At 38.2% G+C, this 25,297-nt stretch overlaps 1 protein-coding gene across 1 annotated transcript in view; it reads left to right on the top strand.

The window, feature by feature from the left end:
• TTC6 (tetratricopeptide repeat domain 6) overlaps positions 1-18,577 on the top strand; it is a 267,326-nt gene extending 248,749 nt beyond the window's left edge. Inside the window, exons 28-32 of the mRNA XM_062206582.1 lie at positions 1,697-1,907; positions 3,941-4,093; positions 5,673-5,843; positions 17,407-17,632; positions 18,429-18,577. Coding sequence (XP_062062566.1) covers positions 1,697-1,907; positions 3,941-4,093; positions 5,673-5,843; positions 17,407-17,632; positions 18,429-18,565 — 898 coding nt within the window. The 3' untranslated portion in view covers positions 18,566-18,577. The remainder of the gene's footprint in view (positions 1-1,696; positions 1,908-3,940; positions 4,094-5,672; positions 5,844-17,406; positions 17,633-18,428) is intronic.
• The last annotated feature ends 6,720 nt before the right edge of the window (positions 18,578-25,297 follow it).

Genomic DNA, 25,297 nt, shown 5'->3' with positions numbered 1-25,297 from the left:
ATTTTTAGATGTATCATACATTGTTGTGGACTACAGCTACCATACTTTGGTGTAAGAATCCACAACTCATTTCTCTGAGCTAAATATGTTTTGGTACTCATTATCCAACCACTCTCTGTCCCTCTCCATCATACCATTCCTAGTGTCTAAGGTCTCTTATACCCTTCTTTGCTATGAGATTTATATTTTTAGCTTCCACAAATGAGTGAGAACATGCAGTATTTGTCTTTCTGTGACTGGCTTATTTCACTTAACATGACATCCTCCAGTTCTGTCTATGTTGCCGCTAATGAGAAGGATTTATTCTTTCTTAAGACCAAATGATATTCCATTGTGTACATATACTGCATTTTCTTTTATCCATTGGTGCACAGTGGAGTCTTTCTTATTGTAAGGCAGCAATAAACATGGCAGTACAGCTCTTGGATATAATAACTCAGTTACCTTTGACTAGCCTGGTAGTGGGAAAGTTGAATTACATGGCAGTTGTATTTTGCTTCTGAGGAAGCTCCATGCTGTTTTCTGTAGACTGTACTAGTTTATATCCCCATGAACACGGTGTAAGAGTCCCCCATGCTCCACATTCTTGCCAGCTTTTGTCACTTTTTTTGGTTGTTTTGACAATAGCCATTCTAGCTGGGGTGAGATTATATCTCGCTGTGGTTTTGATTTGCATTTTCTTGGTGTTATTGATATTGAACACTTATTCATGTAGATGTTGGCCATGTGTATGTCTTATTTTGTGAATTATCTGCTCAGATCAGTTGCCTGTTTTTAAATTGGATTATTTGTGGTTTTGGTGTTGAATTTGTTGAGTGGCGTATATATTCTGCATATCACTCCTCTGTCGGAGGAACAGTTTGCAGATGTTTTCTCCCCGGCTCCAGGTTGTCTCTTCATTCTATTGATCATTTCCTTCACTGTGCAGAGGCTTCTAATACGCAGGTCTTGGATCCATGTTGAATTGACTTCTGTATATTGTGAAAGCCAGGGATCTGGTGTCGTTCTGCCTGTGTTGTGTAAGGAAATATTAAATATAGTTGTTCCTCAGGAGCCATCAGTCTGTGGTTCTGGGCCACCCCACCCTCATGCGTACGAAAATCTGCAGATGCTCCAGTTCCTTATACATAATGTTATAGTGTTTGCATATACCCTATACTCATACCCTTGTGTGCTTTAAATCATCTCTAGCTACTTTATAATACCTAACATAGTGTGGATGCTCTGTATTGTGTTTAGGGAATAATGACAGGGAGAAAGTCTGTGCATGTTCAGTACAGACATATTTTTTCCCAAATATTTTCTACCCATGGATGAGGAATTCATGGGTACAGAAGGCTGACTGAATGAATTTATCTTTCATCTAATTTAAATAGTATATTTCATCAATAATAGCATTTATTTATCTGTATTGATAATTGATAGTTGTTACAAGTATGTTTAGGAATACCACTCAGACTTTTAGGAAAGAATTTAAAAAAAGAATCCCAGAATAATATCACATCACATTCTGTTTTGAAAATGTCTCTTATTTCTCCTCTTTATTTTTATCAATATCTCCAATAACCTGTCATACTTGTTTAGGTCAATGGACAATAAAAATGAAAAATTTTTAAATAAGAGTATGTGGAAAAGTCATATGTGTGTATTTGTCACTAGAGAGTGTCAATTCACCAGTATTTTCATCTATTTTCAGAATTGAAGAGTTTGAAGAAGCTGTCAATTTCTTTACCCAGGCTCTTAAAATTAACCCACGTTTCCTAGATGCTTACCTTGGACGGGGAAATTCTTACATGGAATATGGTCAGGAGGAACCCAACAAGCAAGCCCAGAAGGACTTTACAACAGTGTTGCATTTTAACCCAGCATACACAAAAGCCAGAATTAGTTTGGGCTATAATTTACAGGTAATCTTATACAATAGCATCTCAAGCATTGAAAGCATGTTTTGGACAGAAGGGTTTATTTGTTGTTTTACTGACAGGGGAATGAGTGCTGTTTCTTTGGTTATGAGTATTTACCTTTACCCTTAGTTTTAGTAGCCAGGGCAGCAGTGGGGAATAGCAGTTCAGACAGTTACAGGGAGCCTGGATGAGCATTGGACCTGGTATTCTCGCACAATGATGAAATCATTTAATGACACATCTTCCAGAATGTATTCCCATTGTTAAATTGATGCATCACTGTACTTTTTTCTTCTCATGGAGTTTATCACCTATTGATTGGATAGACAGATATCAAACAGTTAATCACATGAATAATAATTTGATTATAGTCATGGTAAGTGCAACAGAGGGAAAAATAAGTTTTAATGCAACTATTACAAGTGAACTTAGCTTTATTTGAAGGGTGAGAGAGATTTTCTGAGAAGTCAACATTTAAATTGAGATAAAAATGATCAGTAATTAGTGTTAAGAGTTGGGGCTAACATGTAGTAAGTGTTCAACAGAAGGAATGGTCCATTAGAAAGTTATTCAAGAAAGAGAGTGCCCATGTAGATGGAATTTATGGAAAACGGGAGAGTGGTGTGAAGTCAGCAAGGGCTGGAGTTGAAGGTCTTGAGATCCAGTTAAAAGATTAGCATTCATCAGAGAAGTGACTTCAACCTTGCATTTAGGAAGATCTCACTGGGTATATGGTAAATTGAAAAAGGCTAGAAAATCACATGAGTACAAAGGATTGAATCAGGAGAGGAAGGCCTGAAAATGGAGAGGTAGGGGCATTAAAATACTCTCCAGGGAAAAGTGACAATTTGTTCAACAAATGCTTACAGATTCCCTTGCTGTTTATCTAGCATTTTGGTTATAGAAGTGAGTACAACAGATGTAAGCAGGAACAGATGACAGATATAATCCTATTGTGAGGCTGTTTGCAATTTAATAGCCTGATAATATAACCTCAGTTTGTCTGCTTCCTTGTTTATTCAATGAACTTATGACAACATGGACTTTTAAATGGTTTATCTAAACAGAAAAGATTTGCTAGCCAAAAAATAGGATCTGATTCCCTAAATAGGGATATTTCTTTTTAGTTTTGTAAGAGAGTCACTGAGCTGTAAGCTTCTGAGATTTGTGGAAGTTGGGGTCTGAACTCATAAGAAGGAAGGATAGATCCTCAATTGTGCTGAGTTTATTAAATCATGGTCTTCCTGGTGTGCAGTATTAGGTTTCCAGTCATTGTCTCTAGGAAATACTCTGATGCTCTCCTATTAACAGTGCCCATCTCTTGACCTTTTGTCTTTTTCCAGTTGGTACTAAGTTTAGTATATACAGAAACTTGGTAGATTTGTCTTCCATGGAATACATACACACACACACACACACATACATACATATATATATATATATATATATACATCCATATATACATATATATACATATATATCCTAAAATTCCAGTTGCTGGTATGATTTATCAGAATGTGTTTTAAGTCATTAGTTTATTCAATTTTTTATTCAGCACATATTTATTTTGTTATGTGTAACTGGAGATTCAGTGCCAAGAAAAATAAATGCAATCCCTGCTTGTGTGTATGGAGCTCATTGTAAATTTTTTGGCCATTGTCAGAAACATAGTTCACTGTTTCCCATGCTGACCATGATTTTATGTTATCCAAGATGACCATGTGGTTACATTTATCCTAATTAGCTAAAACTGCATCATTAATATTCAGAAGTAATTAGGTTATTGGTTATATTAACTGTATGATCTATAAGGAGGTCTCAAAAATTCATGGAAAATTGACATTATATTTTAATTCCATTTTCCCATGAACTTATTAAAGTTCACCTCAACCTGTACTTTCTTGTTTAAAAAACTTCAGATTCAGCACAATATAATATACTTAATAAAGGTTTTATTTGAGTAAGAAAGTAGAATCATAAACATTTGTCCTGTTATGAACTATTTCCTACTTCAAGTAATCAGAAAATTATTTTAGGCCCAAGGAAAATTCCAGAAAGCTTGGAACCACTTCACCATTGCCCTAGAAGTTGATCCAAAGAGCTATCTAGCATATGAAGGAAGAGCTGTGGTCTGTCTCCAGATGGGTAATAATTTTGCTGCAATGCAGGATATTAATGTTGCCATAAAGGTAAAAATCCATTTAGAAGACACTGTTGTTGGCATTGATTAACCCCACCCATGAGTAGATTCGATCAAAAATTACCTTTTAAACTTTTTGATGTGACTTACGGGGAAAATAATGTTTGTCTTTTTCCTTTGTGATTCCTAGGATAAGAAGTTATTATGGCTTGCCAAATTTGTAATCTAAATATATTTAAAACTTTAAAAGCAAACTTCTGATAAACACTGATTCCTCTCAGTAAATGCAGAATATAGTTTCATGGGAGATCAGTGTTGCTTTGTAATACAAAATGTATATACAACATATACTCTTCATAGGTTTTAAGAAAGTACAGAAAGAGGCTGGCGCCGTAGCTCAACAGGCTAATCCTCCGCCTAGCGGCACTGGCACACCAGATTCTAGTCCCAACGGGGTGTCGGATTCTGTCCCAGTTGCCCCTCTTCCAGGCCAGCTCTCTGCTATGGCCCAGGAAGGCAGTGGAGGATGGCCCAAGTGCTTGGGCCCTGCACCCCATGGGAGACCAGGATAAGTACCTAGCTCCTGGCTTCGGATCAGGGAGATGCGCCGGCCGCGGTGGCCATTGGAGGGTGAACCAGCAGCAAAGGAAGACCTTTCTCTCTGTCTCTCTCTCCCTCTCTCCCTCACTATCCACTCTGCCTGTCAAAAATAAAAATTAAAAAAAAAAACTACAGAAAGAACAGTATAAAAAGTATAAATCCCAGTTGTTTCCCTTAGCAAGATGGCAAATAAGTCTCATATTTTGAGTGCAATGATGGAAATCCTTCTTTTCTTCTAGTTTTGGGTTTTGTTTCTGTGGATTTGAATAGATGTGATATTTGAAATGAGCAAAAGGAAAGAACTGATAGATAATTGCTACTACAGGGGCTGGTGCTGTGGTGTAGGTTAAGCTGCCACCTGCAGTTGCCAGCACCCCATATGGACACTTGTTCATGTCCCAGCTGCACCACTTCCCATCCAGCTCTCTGCCTGGGAAAGCAACGAAGGATGGCCTGGTCTTTTGGCCCCTGCACCTACTTGGGAAACCTGGAAGAGACTCTTGACTCCTGACTTTGGCCTGACCCAGCTCTGGCAGCTCTGACTATTTGGGGAGTGAGCCAGCAGATGGAAGATCTCTCTGTGTCTCTCTCCTTTTCTGTGTCTATATTTCTACCTTTCAAAAATAAATAAATCTTTAAAAAAATCAAAGTTAAAATACATGTGATGCTAAGATTTTTTAAAAATTGCTATTACAGAGAACAAAGAAGCATGTTAACTGTTCAATTTCATTTCTTTCTTAGCATAATTCAACAGATAAGTGTTTCTCCCCTGTGTCTATGCCTAGGAAAGGAACTGAGGAAAACACTAAGGTCATTTGTTTTATTGCAACCAAATCAACAAAGTATTGACATTGAACCTATTTCATATTGAGTCCTTCCTCCAAAATATTTGCTCTAATGGGATTTTACCTGCCCTATAAAATTACAAGCTTCCCATAAGTAGATTTCATAACATTCGCTTTTGTAGACATGAAATCAGAGGTAAATACTATACCCAAGTGCTAAACACTCACACTATTATATTGCAGATCAATACTACAGCAGAATACTTAACAAATCGAGGTGTGATTCACGAGCTGATGGGTCAAAAACAGAATGCAATGAAAGACTACCAAGCAGCAATCTCTCTAAACCCTGCGTACTCCCTGGCTTACTTCAATGCAGGGAATATCTACTTTCACCACAGGCAGTTCTCCCAGGTAATGTGGGTTTTCCTCTAACATTTTCTTTTTGGCATTAAATGCTTTCTCTGTTATGTGTAGTTTCAAAATGCAGTCCCTTACATCTTAGCTAATAAATCATTAGTTCTTTTGTAAAGCATGTTTTCTTTCCTAGGAATGTTATTATGTTATTATACATATAGGTATAATGTTATTATACCTCTGTGATTTTGTTCTCTGCCTTGTCATCAAGCCTTCACCACCTGTCTCGTAAACATTTGACTGTGCTTCCTGAGTGTCAGCACCTGCCTTCATATCTCCATGTCGCCATCTTCCCCTCTAGAATCCTCTGTACTTGCTCCCCATTTAGAGTTCTTTCATGGCTTCTCTTATGATTGTCTAACACATCTGAATTTATATTCTACATTTCGGTTACTTGAGCACTTGACTGAAAGTAAGAAGGCTTGGCTTTTAGTTATGGTTTTGTGTTACCCTTTTATCTCTTTGAATCTCTATTCATAATATCTGAAAATAAAGTATTGGGCTGTAGATGATATTTTTTGTTTACTGAATTTGTTTTATTTGAATTGTAATGCATTTGCATGATTCAAATTCTTAACTTTAAGATTTTTGCTTTTTATCTGTTGTTACTCTTTATTCTGCTTTCCTTCTATTTATCTTGTTCTTCGTCTTTGTGAGTTGGAAGCTTGCTTCGTTTATTGATACTCTTTCACTGATATTGAGACAAATTGTTGAGATTATGCCTTTCCCTTGGGAATAGTTTTGCTACTATCATATTTATTTTGGTCTGTATTTTTTTCTTTCGCTAAACTTGGATAAAATGCATGTAACATAAAAGTTACCATCTTAACCTTATTAAACTGGATAGCTCAATAGTGTTAATTATATTTTCTAATGTTTTTTAAGCTTTTTCCCAATAGTTATGTCTGCAATTTGTATTTCCCCTTTGACCCAAGAGTAAATTAATAGGGGACTTATTTTAAAAAAATATAAAAAATATAATTATTTTAAAGGCAGGGTGATGGGAGGTTGGGGAGAGAAAGAGAGTTTTCCATCTGCTAGTTCACTCTCCAAATACATGCAACAGCCTGGGCTGGGCCAGGCAGAAGCCAGGAGCCAGGAAGTTCATCTGTGTCTCCCACATAGGTGGAAGGAACCAAGTACTTGATCCATCATCTGCTGCCTGCCATGCCTAGCATCAGGAAGCTGGATGGGAAAGAGAGGAGGAATTTGATCCCAGGCATTCTGATATGCAACGTGGGCACCCAAGAGGTGGTTTAACCTGCTGTGACTTAACACTCACCCCTAATAGGGCATTTAACCTGCTGGAATGGATATTATGTTTTCTTTTTTTTGGGGGGTTTATTAAACTTTTATTTAATGAATATAAATTTCCAAAGTACAATTTATGGGTTACAATGGCTTCCCCCTCCCAAAACTTCCCTCCCACCCGCAACCCTCCCCTTTCCCGCTCCCTCTCCCCTTCCAATCACATCATGATTCATTTTCAATTCTCTTTATATACAGAAGATCAGTTTAGTATATATTAAGTAACGATTTCAACAGTTTGCCCCCATATAGCAACACAAAGTGAAAAAAAATACTGTTGGAGTACTAGTTATAGCATTAAATAAGAGTGTACAGCACATTAAAGACAGAGATCCTACATAATATTTTTTTTAAAAAAATTAATTTTTTATGCCATTTCCAATTTAACACGAGATTTTTTTTTCATTTCCAATTATCTTTATATACAGAAGATTGATTCAGTATATAATTAGTAAAGATCACATCAGTTTGTACCCATGCAGAAACACAAAGTGTAAATATACTGTTTCAGTACTAGTTATAGTATCACTGCACATTAGACAACACATTAAGGACAGATCCCACATGGGATGTAAGTACACAGTGACTCCTGTTGCTGACTTAACAATTTGACACTCCTGTTCATGGCGTCAGTAATCTCCCTAGGCTCTATTCATGAGTTGTCAGGGCTATGGAAGCCTTTAGAGTTCGCTGACATTGATCTTATTCTGATAGGGTCATAGTCAAAGTGGAAGTTCTCTCCTCCCTTTGGAGAAAGGTACCTCCTTCTTTGATGGCCCCGTTCTTTCCACTGGGATCTCACTCACAGAGATCTTTCATTTAGGTCTTCTTTTTTTTTTTTTTCCTTTTCCATGGTATCTTGGCTTTCCATGCCTACAATACTCTCATGGGCTCTTCAGCCAGATCCGAATGCCTTAAGGGCTGATTCTGAGGCCAGAGTGTTGTTTAGGACGTCTGCCATTCTATGAGTCTGCTGTGTATCCCACTTCCCACGTTGGATCCTTCTCCCCCTTTTTGATTCTATCAGTTAGTATTAGCAGACACTTGTGTTGTTTGTGTGATCCCTTTGATTCTTAGACCTATCAGAGCCATCGGTTGTGAACTGAAATTGATCACTTGGACTACGGAGATGGCATTGGTACATGCCACCTTGATGGGATTGTATTGGAATCCCCTGGCACATTTCTAACTCCATCATTTGGGGCAAGTCTGATTGTGCATGTCCCAAATTGTACATCTCCTCCCTCTCTTTTTCCGCTCTGAAATTTAACTGGGATCACTTTTCAGTTAAAATTTAAACACCTAAGAATAATTGTGTGTTAATTACAGAGTTCAACCACTATTACTAGAACAACAACAGCAACAACAAATACTAACAAGGATAAAGTATTACATTGTACATCAAGAGTCAGGACAAGAGCTGATCAGGTCACTGTTTCTGATAGTGTCCATTTCACTTCAACAGGTTTCCCCTTTGGTGCTCAGTTGTCGCCTATCAGGGAAAACCAATGAAATTTGTCTCTATGGGACTGGCTTAATTCACTCAGCATGATGTTTTCCAGATTCCTCCATCTTGTTGCAAATGACCGGGTTTCATTGTTTCTTACTGCTGTATAGTATTCTATGGAGTACATGTCCTATAATTTCTTTATCCAGTCTACTGTTGATGGGCATTTGGGTTGGTTCCAGGACTTAGCTATTGTGAATTGAGCTGCAATAAACATTAGTGTGCAGATGGCTTTTTTTATTTGCCAAATTAATTTCCTTAGGGTAAATTCCAAGGAGTGGGATGGCTGGGTTGTATGGTAGGGTTATATTCAGGTTTCTGAGGAATCTCCAGACTGACTTCCATAGTGGCTTAACCAGTTTGCATTCCCACCAACAGTGGGTTAGTGTCCCTTTTTCCCCACATCCTCTCCAGCATCTATTGTTGATAGATTTCTGGATGTGAGCCATTCTCACCGGGGTGAGGTGAAACCTCATTGTGGTTTTGATTTGTAATTCTCTGATTGCTAGTGATCTTGAACATTTTTTCATGTGTCTGTTGGCCATTTGGATTTCCTCTTTCAAAAAATGTCTCTTGAGGTCCTTGGCCCATCTCTTCAGTGGGATGTTTGTTTTGTTGTTGTGGATTTTCTTGATTTCTTTGTAGATTCTGGTTATCAACCCTTAATCTGTGGTATAGTTTGCAAATATTTTTTCCCATTCTGTTGGTTGCCTCTTCACTTTCCTGACTATTTCTTTTGAAGTACAGAAACTTGTCAATTTGATGCAATCCCAAATGTTAATTTTGGTTTTGACTGCCTGTGCTTCTGGGGTCTTTTCCAAGAAGTCTTTGGCTGTACCTATATCTTGCAGGGTTTCTCCAACGCTCTCTGATAATTTGATGGTGTTGGGTCATAGATTTAAGTCTTTAATACATGTTGAGTGGATTTTTGTGTAAGGTGAAAGGTAGGGGTCTTGCTTCAGGCTTCTGCACGTGGAAATCCAATTTTCCCAGCACCATTTATTGAACAGGCTGTCCTTATTCCAGGGATTAGTTTTGGATCTTTGATCAAATATAAGTTGGCTGTAGATGTTTGGATTGATTTCTGGTGTTTCTATTCTGTTCCATTGGTTTATCCATCTGTTTCTGTACCAGTACCATGCTGTTTTCATAACAACTTCCCTGTAGTATGTCCTGAAATCTGGTATTGTGATGCCTCTGGCTTTGTTTTTGTTGTACAAGATTGCTTTGGCTATTCGAGGTCTTCTGTGTCTCCATATGAATTTCAGCATCATTTTTTCCAGATCTGAGAAGAAGGTCTTTGGTATCTTGATTGGTATTGCATTGAATGTATAAATTGCTTTTGGGAGAATAGACATTTTGATGATATTGATTCTTCCAATCCATGAACATGGAAGATTTCTCCACTTTTTGGTATCCTGTTCTATTTCTTTCTTTAAGGTTTTGTGGTTTTCATCGTAGAGATCTTTAACATCCTTGGTTAAGTTTATTCCAAGGTATTTGATTATTTTTGTAGCTATTGTGAATGGGATTGATCTTAGAAGTTCTTCCTCAGCCATGACATTGCCTGTGTATACAAAGGCTGTTGATTTTTGTGCATTGATTTTATATCCTGCTACTTTGCCAAACTCTTCGATGAGTTCCAGTAGTCTCTTAGTAGAGTTCTTTGGGTCCCCTAAATAAAGAATCATATCATCTGCAAAGAGGGATAGTTTGAGTTCTTCCTTCCCAATTTGTATCCCTTTAATTTCTTTTTCTTGCCTAATAGCTCTGGCTAAAACTTCCAGAACTATATTGAATAGCAGTGGTGAGAGTGGGCATCCCTGTCTGGTATCAGATCTCAGCGGAAATGCTTCCAACTTTTCCCCATTCAATAGGATGTTGGCCGTGGGCTTTTCATATATTGTTTTGATTGTATTGAGGAATGTTCCTTCCATACCCAGTTTGCTTAGAGTTTTCATCATGAAAGGGTGTTGTATTTTATCAAATGCTTTCTCTGCGTATATTGAGAGAATCATATGGTTTTTCTTCCACAGCCTGTTATTGTAGTGTATCACGTTGATTGTTTTGTGAACACTGAACCATCCCTGCATACCAGGGATAAATCCCACTTGGTCTGGGTGAATGATCTTTCTGATGTGTTGTTGGATTCTATTGGCCAGAATTTTATTGAGTATTTTTGCATCTATGTTCATCAGGGATATTGGTCTATAATTCTCGTTCAATGCTGCATATTTTTCCGGCTTAGGAATGAAGGTGATGCTGGCCTCATAGAAAGAATTTGGGAGGATTCCCTCTTTTTCGATTGTTTTGAATAGTTTGAGGAGAATTGGAGTTAATTCTTCTTTAAATGTCTGGTAGAACTCAGCAGTGAATCCATCTGGTCCTGGGCTTTTCTTTGTTGGGAGGTCTTTATTACTGTTTCAATTTCTGTGTCAGTTATTGGTCTGTTTAGGTTTTCTATGTCTTCCTGGCTCAATTTAGGTAGGTTGTATGTATCCAAGAATCTGTCCATTTCTGATAGATTTCCCTGTTTGCTGGCATACAAGTCCTTGTAGTAATTTCTAATGATTCTTTTTATTTCTGTGGTGTCTGTTGTTATGTTTCCATTTTCATCTCTGATCCTATTGATTTGGGTCTTTTCTCTTCTTTTTTTAGTTAGTTGGGCCAATGGGGTGTCAATTTTATTTATTTTTTCAAAAAACCAGCTCCTCGTTTGGCTGATTTTTTGTAATGTTTTTTTGGATTCAATCCTGTTGATTTCTTCTTTGATTTTAATTATTTCTCTTCTCCTACTGGGTTTGGGTTTGGTTTGCTGCAGATTTTCTAGATCCTTGAGATGACTTGAAAGCTCATCTATTTGGTGCCTTTCCAATTTCTTGATGTAGGCACCTATTGATATAAACTTTCCTCTTAACACTGCTTTTGTTGTATCCCATAGGTTTTGGTATGTTGTGCTTTTATCCTCATTTACTTCCAGAAAATTTTTGATTTCTCTTTTAATTTCTTCTATGACCCATTGTTCATTCAGGAGCATGTTGTTCAATCTCCATGTGTTTGACGTGTTCTAGGGATTTTCGAGTTGCTAATTTCCAATTTCATTCCTTTGTGGTCTGAGAAGCTGCATGGTATGATTCTAATTCTTTTGAATTTGCTGAGACTTGCTTTATGGCCTAGAATGTGGTCAATCCTAGAGAAGGTTCCATGTACTGCTGAGAAGAATGTAAAGTCCTTAGATGTAGGATGAAAAGTTCTGTAGATATCTGTTAGATCCATTTGGGCTATAGTGTCATTTAAATCTACTGTTTCCTTGTTGATCTTCTGTCCTGTTGATCTGTCTATCTCTGAGAGTGGAGCATTGAAGTCCCCCAGAACTATTGTATTGGGGTCTAAGTCTCCCTTTAAGTCCCTTAACAAGTCTTTTAAATAAACTGGTGCCCTGAATTAGGTGCATATACATTGATAATCATTATATCTTCCTGTTGAATGGATCCCTTAATCATTATATAGTGCCCCTCTTTGTCTCTCCTGACAGTTTTTGTGGTAAAGTTTATGTTGTCCAATATTAAGATTGCTACGCCCACTCTTTTTTCATTTCTTTTGGCATGGTATATGTTTTTCCAGCCTTTCACTTTCAGCCTGTATGGATCATTGTTGGAAAGATGAGTTTCTTGTAAGCAGTAAAAAGATGGGTTTTGTTCCTTAACCCAATCAGCCAATCTGTGTCTTTTAACTGGGCAGTTCAGGCCATTAACATTCAATGTGACTATTGAGAAGGAGTAACTTTGCCCTGTCATTTGCCAAAGATTTTTTTCTTATATATGGTTTGAGATTCCTGTGATCTTTTGCTGTGAGGTTTCCTTCCTTTACCTTCTTTCATATTGGTGACCATGTTTCTGTGTTTCTGCGTGTATCACATCTTTAAGCATCTTTTGCAGGGCTGGACGAGTGGTGACAAATTTCAATTTCTGTTTGCTGTGAAAGGTCTTTATTTCACCTTCATTCACAAATGAGAGCTTTGCAGGATATAATATTCTGGGCTGGCAGTTTTTCTCTCTTAGTACCTGGGCTATATCTCGCCATTCTCTCCTGGCTTGTAGGGTTTCTGATGAGAAGTCAGCTGTGAGTCTAATTGGAGATCCTCTGAGAGTAATCTGATGTTTCTCTTGCACATTTTAAGAATTTTTCTTTATGTTTCACTGTGGTGAGTTTAATTATGATGTGTCATGGTGAGGATCTCTTTTGATCATGTTTATTAGGGGTTCTATGAGCTTCCTGTACTAGGATGTCTCTGTCCTCCAAACCTTGGAAATTTTCTGCTAGTATCTCACTGAAAAGGCCTTCTAATCCTTTCTCCCTCTCCATGCCTTTAGGAACTCCTAGAACCTGAATGTTGGGTTTTTTAATAGTATCCTGTAGATTTTGGACAGTATTTTTTAGATTTCTGATTTCCTTTTCTTTTCTTTGATTTGACTGTTTCCTTTCCTGTTCTCTGTCTTCTAATTCCGATATTCTCTCTTCTGCTTCACCCATTCTGTTTTTAAGGCTCTCTAATGTGTTTGTCATTTGATCTATTGAGTTCTTCATTTCATTGTGGTTTTTTGTCACTATCACAGTTTCATGTTCTACTAGTTGTTTCATTTCATTTTGATTCCTCCTTAATATTTCATTTTTGCGTGACAGATTTTCTATCTTGTCCATTAAGGATTTCTGTAGTTCAAGAATTTGTTTTTGAGAACTTCTTAATGTTCTTATCAATTTTTTGAGATCTGCTTCTTGCATTTCCTCTATCTCTTCATCTTCATAATCTTGTATTGAGGTGTCTTGTTCATTTGGGGGCATCATAGTGTCTTCCTTGCTCTTGTTACCTCGGCTTCTATGTTTGTTGTTTGGCATGTTGGAGATAATTTATGTGTGTGTGTGTGTGTTTTTTTTTTTTTTTTTTTTTTTTGCTGTGGTATTTTTTTCTCATTATACTATGCCTCTAGGTGGGCTGTCTGCTTTGATGGATCCTTAGAGGCTGTGATGGGTGTGGCCAGAGAGCTCTGCTTGATTCTTCAGGTTTAAGGCTGTGCAAAAAGTGACTCACCCAGATTGTTCTCTCCCTTGCTTCTTGCTGGATCTCTCTCTCTCTCTCTCTCTCTTTGACTCAGTTGGGAAGTAATTCTGCACAGCTGAGTGGAATTGAGTGTAGTTGAAATCTGTTCTCTGTGAGTATTCGTTTGATCTACCCCTGGGACCACACAAAGAGTTTATGCAGCCCTCAATGTGTTCTCAAGTTTCGCCACAGTCCCAAGGTTACTGAGTTTGTGTACTCGGTGAGTTCACTCACCCCCCCCCCCCCTCGGATTTTCACAGTCTCAGATAGTTAGCTCCACCTGTTTTCACTAGATTCTAACCTCCTGTTATTTCTCCCGACCAGATTCAAGTTTTTCTGTTTGGCTACTCGCAGTTGCTGCTTTACATATGTAAAATGGCGCCTGCTCTTTGTTTTGCTTGTCTTTGTAAGGTGAGTGGAGAGAGAGGCTAGTGTCCATGCTGGTTCCCCTGATTTATTCGTTTTTTTTTCTCTCCTCCAGTCAGCCTGGTGAACTTTGCCCAGTGGGGCCTCAGGCTTCTGCCTTTCCCCGCCAATGTCTCGGGTTTCTGAGGTTTTTGTCTTACCTCCTGTTCTCCAGTGAGATTCTGCGGCTCGGCTCCCGCGGCTGGGCTTCCATGTGGTGGTGGGCTCCAGTAGGTCCTCTGTGTCACATCCACCAGATCCGGAAGCGTTTCCTCTGCAGTTTTTTTCTTGAGTCTTTTCCTGAGGCTACAGTAACTCCACTTTTATTAAACTATCTTTTCCCAGACTATTGGTGCACGTCCTCACTATCTGCCATCTTGGCTCCGCCCTCGACATTCACTTTTTAAACCTATTTGTCTTTAGTAACTCTGTGGATATCATGTACAAAATTATTTAGTTAGATATAAAATGCAGTTAAAACTTTTAAAAATAATGAGTATGGCTCTATGTGACCCAAATTGCAGACACATTAGCTAGACAAATACTTCATTTAAAATGCACTCCATACTCTGTTTTGACAGACTGGATGGTTGGGCATAACTGTGCAAACACTCTCAAGAGACAAGAAGACTTTGGGAATAAGCTATTTTGTGACTCTAACATGCTCTGAGTTTTGCTGGTTCTATTGCCTGTCTTCCCTTTACCCTCTGATTTCTAACTATACTGGAAGGAGGTTGTTGAGGAGGGGTCCCCTCAACAAATCCAGAATCTCTAGAGTGTTAAAACACATATATGCTCTGGCTTCTTCTTAGTGAGTGATTTTAAAACACATTTGCATGAACTACTTGCAGGTATTATGAACTACAGGTGATTTAAAAATCCTTGACCTGCTTTCTAATTAATACATTTATTACAGATATAAAGACATTAGGCCAATGTAAAAATCAAGCTTCTAATTGCTATAGCCTGTAATTACTTTATAGTTAATATTCCTATACATCAAGTAATCTCATTAAATTTGTAAATTTTCATTTTCTAGGTAATATATTTTACAAGCAATAATACAAAGTTACATTGTTCACAGTTGTGTTCAGTATTGATCTTTTACTGAGCTCTTTTTGCCTAGCCAGGACAGCCATTTTTCCCCACATGATTAAAGTTGTGCCTTTGTGATGTGTAATGATGCTACCTTTACCAGTCATTTATTGGTAAAATAAAAGGAAGTTCAAATTACTATATGATGAAAGCCTTGGTCCTACATGGAGTCATTTCTTTGACTCATTTCTGATGACTATGAGTGCAGCCTTCTCTTCAGGAATGAATTCTCTTTAAGCTCTTCACAGAAGGCTGTCAATTCTGCTCCTATCTCATTGGATCCTTAAATTGCAGTTAACTGTGGCCTAGAACAGCTGCTGTCCAGGGATGAGATGGGTTACTTAGTCTTGAACTAATTACCCCTCAAAGTCAGGGGAAGCAAAATTTATATAGTATTGCCTAAAGTCTATGTTGCCTCTCCATTTATAGAAGAAAAAAGTATATATGTAATAATTTGTTAAATCCTTACTGCATTTGCATATCATCATCAGTACTGTACATATTGGCTGATTTAATCCTCAACACTGGAAATGGAGTTTTATTTGATAAGTTTGTTTTGCAGATGAGGAAATTGGTACAAAACCCAAAGCACTTCAAAAAACACATGGCAAAATGAAATTAAAGCTAAGTTTAATGTGGTGGAAACAAATTTCAAAATCCATTCATAGTTTGTAATATTCATTTCCACGAACTTTTTGAAGACCATTTGTAGAACTTTAGTAATTCACCGAAGGTAGAGGCAGGATTTGAACCCAGTATTCTGGCTCCTTGGTCTGGGCTACTAGCCATCATACAATTAGTGTTCCATCCATAAATCCCTGGTGGGATTGAGGTTAGGGCCTCGAACAAAAACTAATTTAAAACTTCACTTAAGACAAACTTAAAGAGGAGGCCAGTTAAGTGAAGTAGACTGAGAGATAGTAATCAGAGTAGGGAAAGACGCCAGGGAGACAGCCTGGCTAAAGGGCAAAGAGAGTTTTAACAAGAAAGGGGAGGGTTCAAGACTGGCCATATCTCAGAAATACTATGGAAGAAAGAACTGGAAACTATCATTAGGCTTGAGGATATCTGCAACTTTTACCAAGGGCAGAATTCATGGAAGAGAGGAAGGTAGGTAGAAGCTGGGTTGTGGTGGGTTGGGAAAAAATTGAGAGGTAAATAATTAGAGCTAGTTATTATGTAAAAAGTGGTTTTCTCTTTTAAGGTAAAGTTTTTAAAGCAGGAGCCAAATTTTCATCCTTCAGGATATCAGAGAACAGATTAATTACTTGAGAGGCGGTCACATCAGCATCTCAGACTTTGTAGTGAAGGATCTCCCACATGGGTGCAGGAGCCCAGGGACTTGGGCCAACTTCTGCTTTCCCAGGACACAGCAGAGAACTGGATCAGAAGTGGAGCAGCTAGGATTCGAACCATGTGGGATGCCAACGTGCAGGCAGCGGCTTCCTCAGCTATGCTGCAGTGTGGCCGCTTGCCTCTTTTTTTTTTTTTTTTTTTTACAGGTTTATTTTATTTATTTGAAAGGTAAAATGACAGAAAGTAGGGTATATCCAGAGAGGAAGAAAGAGAAAGAAACTTCTGTCTTCTGGTTTATTCTCCATATGGATGCACTGGTAAGGGATACACCAAGCTGAAGCCAAGAGCCAGAGTTCCATCTGGATCTCCCATATAGATGACAGGGTCCCACAGCACTTGAGCCTTCTCATGCATATTAGCAGGGGGGTGATTCAGAAGCTGAGCAACTGGGGCTAAAACTGGCTCTCTGACAGGGGATGCTGGCATTGCAGATGGTGACTTAACCCACTGTGTCTTTTTTTTTTTAAGTACTATAGAGTGATATAGGATTCAGTTAGTAGATAGTGGAAACACTTCACTCCAGCAGGGAAGAGTATATATATCATTGACATTTGTCTAAAATAGACAACACATGTTAATAACAAAAAGAAGACCAACTTCTGGTTGGTTTCATTATCATCTTTTTAAACCTTCTCTGTAGCAAACATACCTCTGTATCTGGGATGAAATGCTTCTGCTGCCCCTCAATAGTCCATAAGCCATAGTTTTAAATAAACAATAAAAGTGTTTCAAATTCCTGTAGAGCTGCTAATTAAAATATATTCAAATTATCATGTCTTCACACTTTCTAGGCCAGTGACTACTTTTCAAAGGCTTTAAAATTTGATCCAGAAAATGAATATGCTCGCATGAATCGAGCTGTTGCACATATGTTACTAAAGAAATATGAAGAAGCAAAAGAAGATTTTGCACGTGTAATTGACAACTGTCCTTTGTGGGCTGCAGCATACTTTAATAGAGCACATTTACACTGCTGTTTAAAGCAATATGAACTAGCTGAGGTGGATCTCAGTAAAGGTATATTTTTTAGTGATTATTTTGGTAAGATTATAGCATTGATGAATTTGTTTTTGGACTACAAAAGAAGAAAATGATCAGGTCTATTTGTCTAGATAAACTTGTATAAGGATGAGTGTGTTTAGATATCATACATCTGAAGCAACCAATATAGATTTCTTCTCTTTTAAAAAATATTTATTTACTTAAGAAGTATGGTTATAGACAGAGAGAGGGAAAGACAGAGAGAGAGGTCTTCCATTCACTGGTTCACTCCTTAAATGGCTTCAAAGGCTGGAGATGTGCTGATCTCAAGCCAGGATCCAGGAGCTTTTTCTAGTCTCCCATGTGGGTGCAGGGACCCAGGTAGTGGGGCCATCTTCTACTGCTTTCCCAGGCCATCAGCAGGGCGCTGGATCAGAAGTAGAGCAGCCAGGACTTGAACTGGAGCCCATATGGGATGAGAGTGCTGCAGGCAGATGCCTAACCTACTGAGCCACAGCACTGGCCCCAGCAGTATAGATGTCTTTATGTAATAAGTTAAAGCATTGGTAAGTTCAGATATAGAGAATTATTAGGAAACCATACACAAATGATACCTGCTTTAAAAAGAAAAACATTGTTCTGTACTTCTTCAAGTTACTTTTCTTAGAAATATGCAATTTTAAATTTAACTTAATTAATTAAATTTAAGAGTTACATTTGAAGAAATTATTTTCAAATAAGTAATATTGAAGTTATTTTATTAAAAATGTTTTTAAAGAGGCTATTTTTGAGTGCTAGCATAAGCATATCTTGAATTCTTTTTCTTTTGCAGCCCTGTCTTTGAAGCCTAATGATGCTCTCGTATATAATCTTAGAGCAGAAGTTCGTGGTAAAATAGGTCTGATTGATGAAGCTGTGGGTGACTATAACCGTGCACTTGATCTTGAAGAATATGCTTCAGTTAAATGATTACATAGACCATGGTTTCTGTAGTAACATACACGACTGTTATTCCTGAAAATGGAATGTACTTTTTGTTTAAAAGTTTGCACTACCTTCATTAATGTGCTCATTGTGGTTGATCTTCTGTGCTTTAAAACATTTTAGTAAAATGTTTGTTATAGATTATGAAACTTCCAGATCATTTTCTACACGTTTGGAATAATTTTATTCTCAGGATGTTGGATTTAAATGAGACTGTTTCTTAAGGAATGTTTACTTTTAAAACATTTTCTTGAAATTAGAATTATTTCCTTTGAAATGGTACTGTATTACTATAGAAAATGTGTGTCATCAACTTTTTCATCAATCCTGACTCATAATGTATTCAACATAATAAAGATTACAAAATTAACATGGAGGTTGCGAGTATAAAGGCATTCAAATCAAGTACATTACCTATCTCCTCTTTTAAACAATCGTATATGCTGACTTGTATTCTTACTGCTGCCCATATTCTTCCAACAGGTAAGCATGTTTCTCCTTTAAGCATTGCCTGCCTTTTGGGACAGTGCCTATAAAGATACTGGGAGCATCCTGTTTCTTTGAGGTACTCCCTTGTGCCTCTTTAATGCAGGTTTCATACACACACACACACACACACTTAATAATTAGTCCTCATAGCAGTTGACCAATAAAATAAATTAAAACAGAAAACAGTTCTTCATAGAATGGGTCTGAGGGATCCTGGGATGAACCAGAGGACCCCTGCCCTCTGACTCACTGATAACAACAAGGCTTCCTGACTTGAAGTTCATTCATATTTGTTCCACTTGGCTTATTTTCTTTCTTGATTTTATTTTTCCAGCTCCTCAGAGACCTGTTTTCATTGTGATAAGGCATTTGGGGGAAGAATACGTCTGTCCACTCAGCTTCTTTTGCTTTGAGTTTGAAGCCCTGGATTTTCACAGTTGGAAGTTGCTTTCATTGGTAAGCCCCTGTGGGGATGCATCTGTGGTTTCAGGAACATCTCTGTGGCATGAGGGTTGGGTCCACATGAGGACTGGGTTATCCCTAATGAATGATTTCAGTTGGTGAGTCAGACTCCATGTCAGATCCTCTTGGCCTCGCTTGGTTCTGGTCTCTGCCCCAGCTCAGCTGCAGACGGGATTCACACAGATCTCATGAGCCCACAGATAGCTCCTTGCCTCCCTTACCAAGCACCTTGGCTCCTCTGTTCATACTGAGGTGCTGAATGCTGTAGGAGTCTCTCACTGCCCATCCGTGTGTACGGTGGATGTGAAGACCTGAGTCCCTGTCGAGTGAACCTTTGATGATGAGAGAAAGAGAGCGGTAGAAAGCTTATTTTCCCTTCCATCTCTTGGCGGAATGTTCTGACACTCAGTCTTTGTAGCTTCTTTGAGAATGTTCCTGGGAGATTAGGAAATCAGTTGTACTTGACGTTGGCCAACTTCAAAGCACACCTCTTATTGGTGCTTCTGCTTCCGAGGCCTTTTCCCCACCACTCTTGATTTCCTGGGATTGGGCTTATTGATAGCACAGAAGCATTTTCCTAAGGTTCTGCTTTTTGAAGGAGTCCAGCTAAAACAATTAGTAATTTAATATAAATATTTTAAAATTGCACACAGATAAAATGTGAGGCAGGATGTGATTAACTGTGGAGGAATGATATAAACCAAGGGTCATGAGAATGCATGGGGCTAATCATGGCTAATGTCTCAAAATATTTACCCCTTGACTCCTGTCTCCTTGGGGTCACAGTTTCTTTATGCACTTCCAGTATCCTACTGCAAGTACATAGAGTTTTCCTCTTGAGGCATTTCTCCCAGCCCACATACAGCCAAGCTAGGAACTGCAGAGGAGTTAATGATACCAGGAGCAATGTTCAGATAATGGCAGATGGGGATTGGTAGTAAAACACTTTTTTTTCCTTGTCTCTTAGCCCCAGTCACTCACCAAAAAGCTTCCTCCAGTACAAACACTTTGTTGGCTTTCCTCCTCCCTGCCTTAGCTCCTTCCTCTCCCAGCAGAAGCTTGCTATGATCTCCTCCTGAGAAAACCATTTGCATTCAGACCCTTGTCTCAAATTATAAATGGTGTGGGTCAATAGTACTGTACAGCCATTGTGAGGGATTATTTGCTTGTCATAGGTCCTTCATATTTCTTGGATGCCTTCCATAACACAGAGACTAAAAAGCTAAAAGTTCTGTCTTCCAAATGTCTTTGCAGCCTGTAGCCAGAGTTCCTAATATACATTTACATTAGTTCCTGCCAATGTGATGCAATCCCATGATGTTGAATTAAGCATCCCCTTCCTAATGGTGCTGTATCAGTACATTTCAGATGGTGCTAGAATAGAGAACAAATTTTTAAAACAAATTTTTAACACATAAAAAAAAGGATGCCTGATTAAACTTGAATTTCAGATAAATTATGAATAATTCAAGTCTCCCAGTTAAACAGAGGATACCCAATTAAATTTGAATTTCAAATCAAGAAAAAAATTATTTGAGTGGCAGGCAGACAGAGAGCTCCCATATGCTGGTTCACTCCTCAAATGCCCACAACGGCCCTGGATGGGAACTCAATCCAGGTCTCCCTGTGGGTAGCAGGAAGCAGTCACGTGAGCCTTCAATGCTGTCTCCGAGGATTGGTAGTAGCAGGAAATTAGAGTCAACAGCAGAGCCAGGAACTGAAGCCAAGCACTCAGATGTGGGAGATGGGCATCCTAACTGGTCTCATAACTGCTAGGCCAAATGCCTGCCCTAGATTAACAAGAAATATTTTGTAACTCTTGCTTATTATATGGGACACATGAGGAGTCTTCAAAAAGTTCATGGAAAAAGCATCTTATGAAAACTATGTATGGATTTAAAATTTTTTTGCACCAAAATAAAATGATCATTTAATTAATTTTTTCTACAAACTTTTTAAAGCAAACTTGAATTTATACTAAAATTATTCTGAAATTACATAATTTCAGGAATTTTTTAATTGATTTTATTTATTTATTTGAAAGTCAGAGTTATACAGAGAGAGAGAGGTCTTCCATCGGATGGTTCACTCCCCAATTAGCCTCAATGGCCAGGGCTGCGCCGATCTGAAGTCAGGAGCCAGGAGCTTCTTCCTGGTCTTCCATGTGGGTTCAGGGGCCCAAGGACTTGGGCCATCTTCTACTGCTTTCCCAGGCCATAACAGAGAGCTGGATGGGAAGTGAAGCAGCCGGGTCTGGAACCGGCGCCCATATGGGATGCCGGCGCTTCAGGCCAGGGCATTAACCCCTTGCACCACAATGCTGGCCCCACTGTGCTTTTCTTACTTAAAATTTCCTGTGAGCAGTGACATCCCTAGCATGCACACAACTTTCATTGTGCCCAACACATACACACATACACACACACACATAGCAGCCTTAGGATTACAAGATAGGATTAACCTTAGAAAATGAATTTCAGAAAAATTAAGAATTAAGAATGAGATCAGCCTGTTGAAAAACATGATTTACCCTCATGATTAGTCAATAGGGAGGTGGGTGAAAATAGAACTCTATCAAGGTGATGTAATCACTGAAATAATGATGTATCAACACCTCAAGCTAATCACTGTAATCTTTATAGTCGGATGCTGCTATCATCAGTTGTAACGCAATCAAGTATAGTGCATACAAGACCATAACAAATTGTTAACTACTCATCTTTCCTTTAAAAGTTTGTGTCATTAAATGGTTCATAGTATATCATTTATCTTTTTTTTTTTTTAAAAATAAAGATTTATTTATTTATTTGAAAGTCAGTTATACAGAGAAAGGAGAGGCAGAGAGAGAGAGATCTTTCATCTGCTGGTTCACTCCCCAATTTGCCACAACGGGCAGAGCTGCACCTACCTGAAGCCAGGAGCTAGCAGCTTCTTCTGAGTCTCCTACGCAGATGCCGAGGCCCAAGGTCTTGGGCCATCTTCCACTGCTTTCCCAGGACATAGCAGAGAGCTGGATTGGAAGTGGAGCAGCAAGGACTTCAGTTGGCATCCATATGGGATGCCGGCACTGCAGGCAGCAGCTTTACTTGCTATGCCATAGTGCCAGCCCCACCATTTATCTTTATTCTTATCCCAGAAGAGAGATAAAAAGTTGCAGAGTGCAAACATTCATATGCATGTTCCTGATTCTGCTGAACAGATGCTCTGAACATCAGACAGGAGGAGCATTTTGATCTTTTGTCTGCTTATTGGTTGGCAGACTCTCATGAAGTAAATTAAACATACTATTTCCATAGTTTTATTCCACTAAACCATTAAGGTGGTCCAGTGACTTCTTTTTCCTATTCTATTCTATCCAAGAAAACTTATAGTGAGAATTTGGTTTTCCACATGGATATGCAAGCAATATGTATGGTATAGTAGGGTCTCAGCCTATTGTAAAATATAAGCATACAGGTGATGAACATTCTCTATCATATTTTCATAGACGTCTTAAATGATTTTCATACACCAGCCTTGAACAGTGAAGTCCAGTGGACAATGGGAGTGATAGTATAGGATTTGTTGGGAGAAGTTCCATGGAGGTATACGTGAACCTCAGTTTGAATTTTTTCCTTTGATATTTCTGTATTCTCTGGTTTATTGATTTTTAAAATCATTAAATACATCTTGGTTTATATAAAATTACCTCCTCTCCTCCATCTCCAAGTTAATTATCTTGTTTGAGGCAACATTTAAGACTGTAAAACATCCACATTGCCTTTTTCCCTCGGTGCCTACAGAGGATTCTGAGCTACATCTGGCAAGGCAGGGTCCTCCAGAGGCTCCCCTGGGTCAGACAGACCCTGCCCACCAAGCACTTCAGGTTGATTTTGCAACATGACTATCTGCTAAGAAAAACTTCACCCTAAAATATGTTTATATTTTTTTTTCTAAAACAATCATACTCAACTGACTTTTCAAAGAAACTATGGAATCTTCTGTCTAAACATGGGAGTCAGTTACTGTTTGGGTGTACAGATGTGATGATGTTGCTTTACCGTAAAATTCTTACTTCTTTAAAAGTATAAAGATCACCAAAGCTTGCAATGAAAAGAGAAAAAATCACTGTAAACTTGTATTAACATGCCTCCAACTTTATGCCATATACAGAGAAGAATCTTTAGTGACCAGTGAGTGGTTCATGCAGAGAACAGTCATAATAGTATAATGTTCACGTAAAAGTAATAACTAAGCAGAAAAAGCATCATTTATCCTTAATTTTATTTCAGTTGGTTAATGTTAGACAATTCTATTCATTAGTATGATCTATATACATATTTTGTCACATGCTATGTTAAAATATAGGTTTTTTTATTTATATAGTTCTGAAGGAAACATCCTTAATTATTTCACATGAAACATTTCTCTGTTTCTGTATTCTTCCCCAGGAGACCTATGTAAGCCTATAAAACAACTTGGCTTCACTTATATTTCAAGAAGAAAAAGTAATTGGGAATTTAACTGAATATTTTATGGCATTTTGACTGTTACATAGTAAGATTTTTTAGAGCTTGTTATAAATCAGAGTATTCTGAGTTTATTAGACTGGAGGACCATCATTTAAGTACGTTTGCTTTATAAGCCAGGAACAAATCTCTCTCTTTCATTTGAAGATCAAGATAATAATTTGAATGTCTAAGTTAAGATGTTTTATTACACAGAAATTGGAGATGAAGTCTTCTTTCTTCAGAATTGATAGAGCAATGGTTTTATTAAATTTTGGGAGCCCTATTTAGAAAATTTACAAATTCTTTAGTAGAACTCTGACTTTAAAATGTGGAAGACTTCTCAGCACAGCCTTCCGGGGTGCAATTTAGCCTGAATAATGTATGAGTTGTGTAATAGCTCTGCAGTGCAGTCTCCACAGAACTCCAACTTCTCCAGTATTGCATCTTCTGCTTTCAATTCTTAAGCTCTGTGTTTACTATATTGGATCTTTGATGGTAAGTAGTAGAAAGGTAGGGGAAGAATATTTGAGCATTGAAAATCTTTGACAAACCAGGACATAGCTTAATATATCTGACCTCTCACTGTAGCTGGGTTGTGAAAATGTGATTTTCGCATAGAAATTTCCTAGAGTTTCCATCACTGGGATGCATTCACAATCAGGGCAATAAGTTGACTAATAGCCAAGGAATATCAATTTTACTGAGGTGTGTTAAAGGAACGGTTGGTGTGGGGGGTGGGAGAGGGGAGACAGGAGAGAGAATTTAATTTAAAAATCTTTTTACATAAAAAAAAATACAGCTGTGTCAGGGAACAGAACTTTAAATATTCATGTAAATCTTAATGATAAAGCACAAGACTTGGGAGACATTTTTTGCCCTTTTATAGTGGCTGATTTGTGATGTGACACCAACCCACAGGTTCACTGTCTTTAGCTGTGACCATGAAACTATGGCACCATCCACAGCTGTTCCATGGGTCTTGCTCCACAGTAAAGGCTCTTGAACCCTCACAGTGAGTTGTGAACCCATTTTGGAGGGGATGCCTGAGCCAAGAGAGATTATACAGCTCGTGGGGATCTGATACTGAAGGCTGAAGCCACATTACAAACCTAGGCCACCTAGGAAAATTGAGAAATGCCATTTCAGGAATGTTTTGGGATGAAAATATCAATAAAGCAGTGTAAAAAAACAGAAGGTCTTCTCTTGCAGGTTTCTTAGATTCTAATCTGATGCATTCTTAAATAACAGTTGATTCTTCTTGGAAGATGGGGTTAGG

The sequence above is a fragment of the Lepus europaeus genome, chromosome 11, assembly GCF_033115175.1.
Source record: "Lepus europaeus isolate LE1 chromosome 11, mLepTim1.pri, whole genome shotgun sequence".
In the NCBI taxonomy this organism is placed as follows: domain Eukaryota; kingdom Metazoa; phylum Chordata; class Mammalia; order Lagomorpha; family Leporidae; genus Lepus; species Lepus europaeus.
The sequence above is the reverse complement of the archived record's forward strand: the minus strand, read 5'-3'. Positions and strand labels throughout refer to the sequence as shown.